Source organism: Myodes glareolus, chromosome 11 (assembly GCF_982192425.1).
Source record: "Myodes glareolus chromosome 11, mMyoGla1.1, whole genome shotgun sequence".
Taxonomy (NCBI): Eukaryota; Metazoa; Chordata; class Mammalia; order Rodentia; family Cricetidae; genus Myodes; species Myodes glareolus.
In genome coordinates, this window is record NC_142036.1 from 5,475,479 (window position 1) to 5,489,464 (window position 13,986).

The 13,986-nt window shown below is 47.0% G+C and overlaps 1 protein-coding gene, 1 long non-coding RNA gene and 1 other non-coding gene across 4 annotated transcripts in view; 2 read left to right on the top strand and 1 right to left on the bottom strand.

Annotated features, from left to right (window-relative positions):
* Ptprn2 (protein tyrosine phosphatase receptor type N2) overlaps positions 1-3,833 on the bottom strand; it is a 733,386-nt gene extending 729,553 nt beyond the window's left edge. For both annotated transcript variants that reach the window (XM_085698049.2, XM_048437696.3), the window contains exon 1: positions 3,596-3,833. In XM_085698049.2, the coding sequence (XP_085554175.2) occupies positions 3,596-3,704 (109 nt within the window). In that variant the 5' untranslated portion in view covers positions 3,705-3,833. The remainder of the gene's footprint in view (positions 1-3,595) is intronic.
* A 101-nt stretch (positions 3,834-3,934) lies between these two features.
* LOC146892526 (uncharacterized) lies at positions 3,935-6,334 on the top strand. Its single transcript, XR_015004624.2, has 2 exons — positions 3,935-4,164; positions 4,946-6,334. It is a non-coding gene; the product is annotated as an uncharacterized LOC146892526 (long non-coding RNA).
* Positions 6,335-10,974: 4,640 nt separating this feature from the next.
* On the top strand, positions 10,975-11,080 carry LOC125402920 (U6 spliceosomal RNA). The gene has a single exon (XR_007232787.1). It is a non-coding gene; the product is annotated as a U6 spliceosomal RNA (small nuclear RNA).
* Positions 11,081-13,986: the final 2,906 nt, after the last annotated feature.

Below are 13,986 nucleotides of genomic sequence, written 5' to 3' on the forward strand. Positions count from 1 at the left end.
GGGAGACCAAAACAAAGACTACACTGTTGGAAGTACAGCAGATGTCTCAGGACATCTGTAGGCTACCTAGGAGTAAAGCAGATACAGATGAAGTGTCTTCTTCCTGGGGAGGGCTGCTAAGGATGCTCAGACGCCTGACACAGACCTCTAATTGGTAACCTTGACAAGCAAGTCGCTTTGAGAGAATAGCTGTAGGCATTGAAATGGACGACAGGGCTCAGCAAAAAGAGCCATTTAGAACATCTCTGTTAATTCTCTGCCTATCCCTCACAGACTGACAAATAAACTGTCATCTCTGGACAGAAGAAACAGCCACCTCACAGCGCCATGCAGGAGCCCCATTGTCTGGCACCTCTTTCTGCTGGAAGAGCAGAGTTCTCCACAGACCTTGAGAAAAGCACCTGAGGCTGATGGAGACACAACCACCAGCAGAGCCAGCTCCAACCCTAGGGTAGGGTGAGCTGCTCATTTCTGCAAAAGCAACAGAATGAAAATCTCCAGGCCCCATGAGGCCAACATGGATCTGCGCTTTTGTGGGAGGAAGAATCTTTGATTTAAAAATAAACAATCACGCCACGCAGTTCACAAAGCCAGTCGACTCCTGCCTCTGCCAGCTCTGCCTCTTAGCTCTGCGTGGGCTCACTGGTGAATGAAAGTATGCGTGGGCAAGTGGGGAGGCAGGAACAAAGGGTCAGAATGAACATTCTATGTGAAAGGTGGGCTCTGGCTTTGGCAAATTCAGTTCTGTTACTTTAGCCAGAGGTTGCAGGATCCTTAATCCACCTGCCCCTTCGATATGAGGGGCTACCTGACAAGTTCACAAACAAGCCTCCTTGGAATTACAGAATGGTGTCGTATGTTCAAGTCAGACCTCAGGAAAAACACCTGAAAGCCTTGAGAGCATGAGGTCTTAAAATTCCAGACAGAGGCAGAGGACAGGGAACAGGGTGAGCAAGGACACCCAAAAATGAGAGAATGTGAAGAGAAAGTCAATGAACTGTCATGAGATTGTCCCCCCAATTCTACTGTAACTAGTCTCTTAGATCATTGAAAGCACTGGGGACTCTTTCCTGCCAGAGATTTAGCAAAAGGGAAGGTTCCAGTGCAGGAATTAAAACTAGTTTGAAGCCAGGCAAGATGGAGGCTATGTCTAGTCCTCCGGAGCACGGCTCAGAGTGCTGCGGACAATCCCAGGTATACTACTGGGGGCCCCAAGTCACACTGGGAGTTTTGGCACCATTTTAAATGGGAAGAACACCCCAATCACTAAAGTGTCCCATACTGGAAGAATTAGTCCTTCTATCTTGGTAACATCTTGCCTTAGTTCTAACCCACAAGTCTATTTAATGCAATGGAGGACCAGAAACGAAAAACAAAAACACAACAAAAATGTGGTTCTCCTTCAACTATCTGGTCTGTAGGCCTCAACCCTAGATTAAGTATTAATAAATAGCTAAATAAAGAAATATATGTTAGGGCTTGGGGTGTAGCTCAGTGGTAGAGTGTTTGCTTAGCATGCACAAAGTAATGGATTCAATCCCCAACACTGAAAAAAGGGGAGAACTCAACAACAGATGCCTCAGCTTTGCCAGATTTCTTCTGTGCCTTCAATTATGTACAATGATTTGAGTCAAGACAATTGGTGTGGCTGTTCCAAGACCACAGAGAACACAGCAGCGGTTGGTTTCACACGGTGGTTGGCTGTGAGCCGTCTCTGGCCTCCGAAGAATGGGCAGCCCCACTCAGGGACAGTATGCAGCCAGTTCCAGAGGAAGGAATGCTGGGGTCAGTGCATACTGCTGAAGCCAGATCCAAGTATCTGGAGAACAGAGGGACTGTAACTGTCACCTAGAGGCTTCCCTGAGGAAGCCTGGGTCTGTACTGTTGACCCACAAAGCAAACATTCCTGAGACTGCCTTATGAATCATGGTATCACAGTCTGTGAAAGCATGTCCACTCCAAGATGGACAGGGAAATAGTCACCGACCTGACCCTTTGGGCTGAGCCGTCAGACAATACTTCTGCCATGTTCAGGGTGGAAGAGTAAATGCAGGCCACACCTTTTGATGACATGAATCAACTTCACTTGTTGTCAAGACAACGTTGCTGTCTTAGGCAGGTATCCAGAATAGCTCAATGACTTCTTTCCAAACACTTCCACCTTTGAGTTTCCTTTGCCACCCCTCTCTTCCCCAGCCACCTTCTCCTTTCTTTGTGCTTTTGGTAAAATGCTATGAGCTGGCAATTACACAGGGAAAGTAATTCCTCCTCCCATGCTATGCCATAAGGTAGGTCCGCCTCTGCCGCTGTCCTGATTCTCCCTGACCTGTGTCCAGCCTTGTGAATGTAAATAGTAGCATCTGGCCATCTGGGCAATCAGCCCTTCCCTGAAGTGACAGGCCAATTTTTAACCAGTAAGAAGGGAATACAGGAGAGAAAACTGATGGGTATCTTAGCCTTCTGGGCTTACCTGGGGTGAAGTACAAGCCAAAAGCATCACCCACACAGAACACACACACCTACTGAAAGCTGGGCATATTTGGGCACCCAGTAAGGAATAAGGGGCCTGTGAACTGGTCCTGGGGCAAACAGACTGGAAAAAGACCTCTTCAGGGAGTCTTGAGAGGTGGGCAGGGGCCTCCTTTCCATCATAAATATTTCCTCCAGCTGCAAACTTAACTAGACCCTCTGTGTGAAAAGATTAGGAAGCCAGGATGGCAGGGGGAACAAGACCTACACCAGCCCAAGGTCTGGGAGAGCAAAGCCCACGTCCTTCTTTCAGTCCCTTCCTTTGAGTTTTGCATGGTGGAAACACCCTTGAAGACCAGAAGCAGGAGGAAGGAGGTGTGGAGCCTGAGGGGAACTCAGACCAGGCTGCAGCTCACCCCTGTCCACCTCCCATGCACAGGCGTGCACACTCTCTCCTGTAACACTGATTGTTGTAGTCCATTATGTGTGGTAATTCTGGCCCCAAAGCCTCTTACAAACATTGGTTTTATGATAAATCTCCTTAACAGACAAGATTAGCAGGAGGGAGGTGCCATGTCAAAAAGGCCACCAATTCCGCCCTCCCTCCTTGTCGCCTTTCCTTTTCCTTCCGCGTGTCAGGAAAGGAAAATGTCGGTCCAGCCTCCACCCGCAGACCGAGGATTTGCCTCGTGAGCGGGGGAATGGCAGGTGCAGAGCAGGGTAGCAGGAGAGGCCAGGATCCACGGCCCAGCCACTCTCTCAGCCGCGTCCTGGTCCTTCAGGTAGCACGCGGAGCACACGGAGACGTAAGGAACACGAGAGCACGCAGGGCTCATAGACATTTGGGGCACGCGCAAAGCGCGGACACTCAGGGATGCACAAACATGCGGGGCGTGAGCAACCGTGCGGTTGAGCTGTTCCGGGTCCCTAGTACCTGACTCGGGAGTCGGTGGCCCAAGGGGGTGGGGTCGGCCACTAGGGAGGGAAACTGAGGCGGGTGGGAAGCGAAACCCGCCCCAAGTAGCCTGCGAGGACCGGAAGACGCACGGCGGGCCCGCGGGGCCTGCGGCTGCGCACGGGCACACAGGACCCAGCTCCTGCTCCCATCCCGGCACCCCTCACTCACCCAGGCGCCCCGGGAGCTGCCGGCCGCGGGCAGACGCGGGGGCGGGCAGAGCGCGAGGCAGTGGCGGCGGAAGCAGCAACAGCAGCAAAAGCGGGAGCAGCGGCCCCATCCCCGCAGCCGGTTGGAGCTCAGTCCATGGCCGCACGGGAGCGAGGACCGACAGGGTAGCTAGCGAGGCGGCGCCAGCTCCTTTTGCTGAGCTCTCAGCGTTCCTGCGGCGGCGCCGGCCGAGCTTCAGCACCGGACAGCGCCACCAGCCCCACCCCCACCTCCGGCCCCGCCCATGACCACGCCCTCTGTCAGCCTAGCACGCTCAGACACGCCCACCTCTCGGGGATGGGCTGGAGAGCGCGCTCCCGAGAAGCTGCAGTCCCTCCGGCCTGGGGCCTTCGAGGGACACCCTGCGGTACCGAGACGAGGACATGGAGAGGACAGTTGGAAGTGTGACTGTGCTTCTGAAGCACCAAATTCCTCCCTAGTCCATTGTGTTTTAAAGTCAACGGACAGTTAGTAAGTGGCGGCAGTTGTGTGGTCTGCAGCTGTAGATCCGCTGGGAGCTGCATCTGAAGGTAGGCAGAGTTTGGTCTTGGCAACAGGAAACTAAGTTCATACAGAAAGGAAGCCTAAAGAGGAGGTTGATGGGATGGAAAGCCTAGGTGGGGGTCCTCAAACAGCACAAGTGGAGTCAGGATGACCGTGGTGTGTACCCGTACTGTGGTCAGGTCGGGATTTCAGACGTTTGTCTTGGGTCCTTCCATGCTCGCAGTCCAGCCCATCGCTGGAACGGCCAGTGGAATGTTGCCCATCGCTGCCAGTGCTGAGGGACCCAGTGCAGAATCTCAGACCACTTCCCCAAAGACCCAGAACAAAGACGGGATTCAATGGGGCCCTGCCACTGGCATCAGAAGACTAGGGGAGGCTGTGCATATGAGTGGGTCTGAGTGTGACAGTCTCAAAGTGTGCATGCATGCTTGCATATAGGGCACAGGCCACTACCTCCCTCACTTCTTCCGTAGGACAGTCTCCTCCCAGTTCATGTCCTTGTGGCACTGCTAGGAGCCCTAGCCACCCACATCTGTTTGCTCCCCTGCCTGGCCCGCCTTCCCACTTCCATCCCTCTCTAAAGTGTCCCTTGCCACAGTGGCCCTTGAACAAAAATAACTTCTATTTTGTCTGACTGGGGTTTGGGGTGGCAGTAAGGGAGTTATATTTCAGTCCAAGCTATCTACAACTAACAAAACTAGGTGTTGGGCCTGACAGTTCTGAGATCACCTACTTCTGACACCTGTTGGGCCCCATCCTGACTCACCTTGTCTCTCGGTCTCAATAATCAGCTACGTTTTGTCTCAGCCTCTCCTTCAGACCTTGTGCCTCAACTGGGAAAGTCAGAAGTCACCTTTATTCCAAAAGACCTTGGGGACTCCTTGGGAGAGAAAGCACCCACACCAGAAGACAGCAGTACTTCACAGTGATACTGTCCTCTATAAAGCCAGACCAGCTGTGGCCTGTGGTTCTGCAAATGCCCGTTTGGTTAGGAAGAATGATGCGTCTAATGAACACTTGGCCCTTTTCAGTAGCCTAGACCGCTCATTAGCAGTTAGAACCTTCACTCTTCCCCCGGATGGTACAAGTCCCTTGAGATCAATGACACTGAGTCTCTAACAGAACTGCTGCCGGTGTCATGCCTCAACCTAACTAGAGTATCCACGAGCCAAAATGAGTGAGTTCAGATGCAAGAGGATGAAGGATGATAGAGTACCACCTGACAGCCTAGCTGGGCAGATATGTCCTCTGAGATCCTAACAGGCATCTCGTGAACAACAGGAAAAGAAAAGCTACATAAGCCCTTCATGACAGAACAGCTGTATTCAGACACTGAGGCCCAGAACGTTCCGCTGCTCAGTGAGTTCTCGGGAGGCTTTACCAGCTTGTCCTAGTGCAGTTTGAAGTTACTCCAGCCCAGAGGAACAGCTGAGCAGTACAGCACTCAAGTAAGAGTCACTTCACCTGCATGTAGAAGGGCCAGCTGCCCCCAAAAGTCAGATCTGATCATACCTGCAGGGACTTGTGGAGCCTACACCATCTGTCACAACCACAGCAGCTAAGTAGGGCACCAGGAAGACCCAGAGGCGCTCACCAGAGCAGCCTGTGCCTACATCCTGGAGCACTGTTTGTTTTGGGCTGTGGTATCTCTCTCCTCATCTAGGCTTGTTTGTTGTTCAACAGGTTGAGGTTATTTGATTTGCTGCTTAACAGTTTCCTGAGCAAGGTCCTATCTTACTCACTGCTAGGGCCCTGAACTTCGGAGCTCTGTGTCAACATAAAGGTAGAAGAAAACATCCAGGAGGGAAAGTGAAAACACCATGGGCACAGGAGGAACTGCAAGATTATCAACAACAACAAAAGCACAGCGCTGGTGAGATGGCTCAGTAGATAAAGCACCATGCAAGTGTGGAACCCATGTAAAGTTAGGCACAGTGGCAACAGTCTGTAACGCTGCTTCTACAGTAGGATGAGAGGTGTAAATGGGAGAATCCCCAGATGTGAGGCAAGCAAGCATAGAGAATAAGTTACTAGCCTGGAACTATACTTGGTTTAGGTCGTGCACACATTCCTGCTTCTAACAGTGCAAACGCTTGGTCAATCTAATGATGTTACTGCATTTGTTAGCACTCTGGATTACATCAGAGTTGACCAAGATTATGGTGATGTTTAACAAGGACTAGACATCATTCAAAATGGGGTTGCTATGCTTCTGGTTTTCTGTCTTAAAAAAGTCACACGGCTGAAGAGATGGCCCAGTGGTTGAAAGTGCATACTATTCTTGCAGATCTGAATTCAGTTCCCATGGAGGCTCACAATTGCCTGTAATTCCAGCTCTACGTGGATCTGGTGCTCCTGTCTTCTATGAGCAACGCACATATATGCATGCACACATGCACATGTTGTGTTGTGTTATAAAGAAGGCTATAGTGGTCAGTCTACAGAAGAAAGCTGATATACAAATTCTGTTCAGGAATGACGGTTTGGTTTCTTTGTTGTTTTTTTTTTGTTTGTTTGTTTGTTTGTTTTTTATAAAGAAAGAGACTCAAAACCATGATTGGGCCTCAGGATAGGAGGGAGAGCACTAGACAGAAACAATACACAGTATGAGAATCCAAACATAATGGGATATTACAGGAAAGGAGAGGCTACCCTTTAAGTCCTGGAGAGAACCTTCATTAAGAGTGGGAAAGAGAGAAAGGCCTCTAGAGGAGCCCTCAGAAGCCTTTTATTCCTAACCAAATTCATGATCAATTTCCTTTGGGGTCATGGAGCGGGGCAGGCTCTCAGTCCAAACCCCACAACAGAACAAAGGAAGGACCTAACTTTTATAACCTTTTAGGGGTGGCAAGAAGCTTCACCTCACATGATTTATATTGCCGTATCATATATAACAAACAGCAGAGAGAAACCAGGTACCAAAAACAGCTCTGTCAACTCACAGAACAGAATCCTGAACTCCCTGTTCCAGGAAGTAGGTCCTGATTCAGGCTATGGGATCAAACCTAAAGGTGCAAGGCCTGTGTTTTAACTACAGAGGGGTAGTAGTTAAAACAGATGTGTGTAGGCCCTGGATGCAGAAGGGCTCCAACGACGGCATGTGACTTACACCTGTCACACAGCACCAGGTGCCATGATATCCTTCTCCAGATAGAAGGCCGGGGGTTGGTGTCTTCAAGCACCAGTGACTGTTGAAACAGCTCTACAAAGGACAAACACAAGGTAAGAGAGGTAGTTTGGATGTAATTGGTCCCTATAAACTCATAGGGAGTGGCACTATTAGGAGGTGTGGCTTTGTTGGTGTAAGCTCAGCCTTGCTGGAGAACATGTGTCACTATGGGGGTGTACTTTGGGGTGTCCGATGTTCAAGATACTGTCCAGTATCACAAACCATTTTCTGTTGCCTTCTGATAAAGATGTAACCAGTACCGTATCTACCTGCATACTGCCATGCTCCCTACTATGATGGTAATGGACTGAACCTCTGAACTGTAAGCCACCACCTCAATTCAATATTTTACTTTATAAGAGTTGGCTTGGCCTGAACTGACCTTCCCCTATAATTAGATTGATGACTACCTTAATTATCATCATAGAAACTTCATCCAGCAACTGATGGAAGCAGATGCAGAGATTTCACAGCTAACACTGGACTGAGCTCCCAGAGTTCAGTCTAAGAGAGGGAGAAGCAATAATAATAGCAAAGGGGTCAAGACCGTGATGGGGACACCCACAGAAACAGCTGAGCTGAGCTAGTGGGAGCTCGCTGACTCATGACTCCTGAGTTAGCGGGGAACTTGCATAGGCCCAAACTAGACCCTCTTAATGTGAGTGACAGTTGTATGTCTGGGGCAGTCTGTGGGGCCACTGGCAGTGGGGCCAGGATTTACCCCTAGTGCTTGAATTGGCTTTTTGGAGCACATTCTCTTTGGTGGGATACCTTGCTCAGCCTAAAAGTAGAAAGGAGGGCCTTGATCTTGCCTCAAAGTGACAGTCAGACTTTGTTGACTCCCCATGGGAAGCCTTACCCTCTCTGAGGAGTGGATGGGGGTGGGGTGGGTGGAAGGTGGGGGAATCAGGAGGAGGGGAGGGAAAGGAAATTGGAATTGGCATGTAAAATGAGAAAAGATTGTTTTTAAAAAATAAATTAAAAGAAAAAAGAAAAAGAGTTGGCATGGCCATGGTGTCTCTTCACAGCAATAGAATCCTTAACTAAGACAGCAAGCTTTTAGAGCAAGTGGTCAGTTAGCTTCTGGACATTCCCTGTTTGTGAAGAAAAATACCTGGGGGAAACATGATGCAAAAAGGATGAACACTGATCCTTTAGACAAACTTTTCAGTTCTTATTAAGTGACACAGTACTTCTGTTTAACAATGATGCAACTTGAGTTACTACTTAAAATAGCTCCAACGGTCTGATCCTCACTCTTCATTGCTTTCTTCACCATTTAAACAGCCCACACTGCTAGCTGAGGGACTGTTAGGACAGGGGTTAGAGAGTGAAGATGATAACAGAGCGGTGATGGTAGAAGTGATGGTGGTGGTATTACCCGCACAGACCTTCCCTGTTGTATGGGCAAGTGGACTTTGAATTTCCTTTAGGACTTCTCCCCTGAACTCCTGTCCATCATGTGGTCAGGAGCAAGGCTTGCAACCCAAACAGACCATCTCCATGGAATGCGAGTGTGAGCAGACAGAGCTAGGCAGGGTGTGGCTGGGGTGTTCATGGAGCTATAGCACCAAGACCTAGTCCTTGGTGTCCGAGGTTCAGACTGTGTCCCTGTTCGCATCTTTTCCTGGCTTCTAGGAACCCGTTGCCTTCTAATACAGCCTGCAGTTGCAGCTCTTCTTTCAAGGTCACTTACTGAGAAGGAACCTGGCAGCCCCTGTATCATTACTAGTAAACAACACTGTGATTCATAATCTGAAACATCTGGAACCAATTTTCTACATCCAAGCTGAGCTGAGTCCTCAACCATATTTCTAGGTCCCTTAACCAGGAAATGGTAGAATCTGTCCAAACTCCTGCCTGCTGAGGCAGGAGAATCACTTGAGCCCACCAGCTCAAGACCAGCCTGGGGCCTGGGAAACAAAAAGACCCTATCTCTTAACACCCAAAACCTGTTAGAGTCAGTTCCTCAGAGAGTACTCAACATTCATCACAGCAATGGTCACCCAACCCAAACAGGATACCAACTGCTTGGCACTCCAGGGGTGGATTTGAAACACCTGGTGTCACAAGAAGTTCATATGCTCAACGTCCTCCAAAAGAGAAGGTTTAAGGGACAGAAAGCCTGAGAAAACACCCACCAATCTGACTTGCCCACTCTCCTAACAAATGGCATGAAAGTTTCTCTAAACTCTTCGCTGAGGGCCTGAAGAACCTGGGAATGACCACATCCTGAACATCGTTCTACCACCAGCTGACTGCCCAGTCAACTCTCTGCACGCTGAGTCGGAGGTCTGGCCTGTCTGGGATTATGTTCCACTCCAGGCTTTGGCTATGTTTTGTAGGTTGAGAACTATCAACCTACAACCTGAATATGCCCAGGTGTGTCAGCCCCCACCTTCTTGGGCTGTGTTCAGTTCACTGATGTTTCTCTAGGGAAGCTTTCTGTTTTCATTTGCAATTTGGGAAGGCCTCATTTACAACTCACCTTCTGATCTGAGAATTAGAAAGGACCCTGAAAGCCTTAATTAATTAAACCACTGGGTTCTTTGGAGAGATTTGCATCTTTGACAATGGAGCAGAGCCTGGGCTCCAGGGAAGCAAGCCTAAGTCCTAACCCATGTTTCAAAGGATGTATATCATCAGAGACATTTGAACTGTAGATCTCCACTGTGGGACATCAGAGAATCAAGTGACTCTAAGGATGAAATAGAAACCCCAGTTTGAGTATCATCTATGCTGCCCTGCTTTTAACCTCCCCATGTGCTATTCCAGCACCCAGGCACACACACTCACATAGCGAATCTGTGCATTATTAGTGGGGATCTTGTGGATACATTTCAACACCTCCCACGTGATCTTTGCCAGCATGAGATTGATAGTAGCAGTTCCAGTTTAAGAGATAAGAAGTCTCTAGAAATCTATAACTTTTACCACTAACAAAATATTAAACAAGGGTATGGATTTAGTTTTCCCTACTGATGAACATCTCAATGGCCATTGCACAGAATCCAGTCATGGAAACATTGTCAAGAGATTGGGAGAGGGTCGCATAAAGAGCCACAGAAGCAAACTGTGGCTTACCCAAGCATGGTGGTACACATTTGCAACCTCAACACTCACTGGCAGGAGCAGGAGGATCAAAAGTGAGACTCTGTCTCAAAACAAAAATACAAATCTTGAAGAAGCTCGTACAAGTCAAAGAAGGAAAAACTTGAGTATCAAAAAGAATAATAGCCACACTGTAATAAAATACATCAGAAATACAAAGACATGCTGGGCGGTGATGGTGCACACCTTTAATTCCAGCACTTGGGAGGCAGAGGAAGCCTCATCCACAGAGTGAGTTTGAGGCTACCCAGGGATACACAGAGAAACCCTGTCTTAAAAAAGACAGAAAAAAATACAAAGACACATTTATTCATAATGATAAACATCTCTGATAACTAAAGGACGCTAGCACCAGGTCATCCTTTTAAAAGCTGACTAATGGAGGAATCAAAGTATTTATCTTGACCTTTCTCCACCAGATATTTGGGTCATTGCATGAATTTTTGAAGGAAGGAATTTTTTTTCTTTACAATAAAAGTACACATGATCAATACAAAAGCATGAAGGATCTAGAAAATTGCCATTTCCTATCTCACATTATAAAAACAATGTAGATGTGCTTGCTTTGGCAGCACATATACTAAAACCGGAACAATATAGAGAAGATTAACATGGGTCCTGAGCAAGGATGACATGCAATCCCTGCAGGGTTCCATATTTTAAACCAGCACATTGCTCAACCTTCATTAACAAAGCTTCTGTCTGCAGAGACAGAAACAAAGACCCACAATGGTCAATATGCAGAGACTATGAGACTTTAGAGTGCCTGGCCCTAAACGGGGTGCTCATGTCCCATTCCCCCACAGATGAGGAGTCTATGCAGAAGAGGGGCCAGAAAGGTTGCAAGAGTCAGAGGTAGTGTATGACTTCAGGAAAGCACTGTTTTCTAGAAACAACAGGGCAGACACACTTAGGAACTCACAGCAACTAGACAACATGCACAAGACCTGCATGGATTCATCAAGACGAACAAATCCCAGCCTGGAGGAGGAGTGTGGGCACAAAGTCCACCCCCAGCTGAGGAACTATCAGCATCTGACTGCTGCTCAAAGAGGAGAAATTAGTTTTCTATACCTGGTCTATCAACCACACTCCAGAGCAGGCCTCACAACCAGGAATAGTCAGTCAGTCTATACAAATTGGACTTTTAAAAGAAGGAGAGGAAAGAGAGAACAAACATAAAGTTGGATGAGTAGGGAGATGGGAGAGGATATGGAAGGGGTTGGGAGGTCAGGGTTTGATCAGAAAACACTGTATAAAACTCTCAAAGAATTAATAAAAACATTATTTAAAACAATGCACATAATAATTATTAAGACTTGATCGCTCACAGAAAAAGTTAAAGCACCTGTAATATCCACAACACAACAGGAAATGCTCCTCAGGAAAATGAAATACAAGTCTTAACTAGCCTCTACGCTTCCACAGGAGATGAGATAGACAAACATGAATTAAAATGCATGGCGAATGTACAAAATGCCTCAAGTCACCCAATCTTTTCAATTCAGATTCATGTGGGAGAGAGAAAAAAAACTTGCTATATATTGAAAGTGTTAAAGAACATATGAATTAATTAGTTTGAAACCAGATTTAATCAAACCACTGTGAACATGCATTTTCAGACAGAAAAACTTGAATAAACAGAACTAGATGACAATGAGGTACATCATCTAACAAGTTAGTAATACCATTACATAATTAAGTCTGCTATAGAAAGGATTCACGTTTTAGAATTTGTTGCATTATGACAGGTATGTGGTGCGTGTGTACCATGGTGTGTGTGTACCATGGTGCATGTGTGGAGGTCAGAGGACAGCTTTGGGAGGTATTTCACTACTTCCAACTTTATGTGCATTCTAGAGATCAAATGTAGTTTGTCGCTACTCTGTGGCAAAAGCTTTAACTGCTGAGACATCTTGCTGCCTGGAGAAAGTTTTCTGAGATAAGCCCAGGCTGATTAGTGGACCTCCTACCCCAGGCTGCAGAGTACTGAGATTACAAGTTTGCAACACCGTGTTTGGGAAAAATTGTAAGTGTAGTAATTTTTTTATTTTATTTAAACCAGTTTAATGATTAGAAATACATTTGGAGAATTTGTTGAGCAAATTGGACAAAGCCTGCAGTTTGCTGTAAAATATTATGGTGACAAAAACAAGAATGAAAAGGAAGTTTAATGAGGCTGTTTGAAATGATCTCTGCATTTCTCTACCTTTGAAAACAAAGGCTGATTTTTATAAAAAGCCCTCATAAAACACCTCCCAAATGAAGCAGTTTAAACAAACAAAGGATTTATTTTCTAGATTTTTTTGTGCAACAGAAACGTAGCACTGGTGTCCTAGACTGGGTGCTGCTCTGCAGCCAGGACTAAGCACCATCAGCTACCTCTGCCCTCTGTGCTGGCAGCTTTCATTTCCTACTTGTATGCAGAAGGTAATGGCATGGAAGGTGCCACCCCAGGGTGCATGGAGAAAGTATTCTCACACATTGTAGCTCCTCAGATCTCATAGCCCTAGAAATTTCAGATGACTGCCAGAGTCTCAGTAAAGAGAGGCTGGAAACTTTGGGGATTTTAAGATACCAGGTGACCATACCATATTAGTTTTCTTACTACTTTGATGAAACTCTTGACCTAAGCAATGTAAGGAAGGGTTTATTTGGCCTAGAAGTTCAAGGGGTCATCCAAGTGTTGTGGGATATTTGTATACTGTGTGAATATGTTTGCTCTGATTGGTGTAATAAAAAGCTGAACAGTCAGTAGCTAGGTAGGAGGTATAAATGGGACTCCCAAGCAGAAAGAGAACTCTGGGAAGAAGAAAGGCAGAGTCGCCAGCCAGACTTGGAGGAAGCAAGATAGGCAATACAGAGATTAGGTTGTTGTTACTTGTGAGCTGATGGCCCAAAGGAAATTCAAATCATATCCAAGATGGTGGGGATGACATGGCAGCAGCGTGATAGAGTCAGGAACATTGCATCTATAGTCAGAAAGCAGAAAGCAATGAACACAAAGTGTTTAGCTCACTTTCTCCTTTTGAAACAGTCCACATATAGAATGAGTCTTCCTACTTCCATTAACTAACCTAGAAAATTCCTCATAGACATGTCCAGAGATTTGTCTCTAAGGCAATTCTAGGTCCCATCAAGTTGACATTAACTTTCACAATGCCAAAGAGAGCTGGCAGTCTCTATGACAATCATACATATTAGATTGATCCCTGTGCAATTTCTGCTGTATGCCGATTCTGATCGAAAAGAGATCCACAAGGATTAACCCGATTGACGACAAAGGGGAAAAAGCAATAAAAGAGCTGACAAGTACGAATGCCAGCACCATCGATCAAAGGTAAATCAGATTTACCTTTGAAGTCAGAACATCAAAAATAAAGCAGAAGCAGGACTGGAGCCAAGCAACATGCCTAGGTCCCCGAGAACAGTGGAAGTAGGGCATGTCCATCCAGTCAGTCTTTCCTAGACCATAGGCTTTACCACTTAAGGACATGATACCAGGTACAGGTCTCTGGCTGACAACAGACAATGGCTCGGAGCATGTCCTAAAAGGAAGCTGTGAACT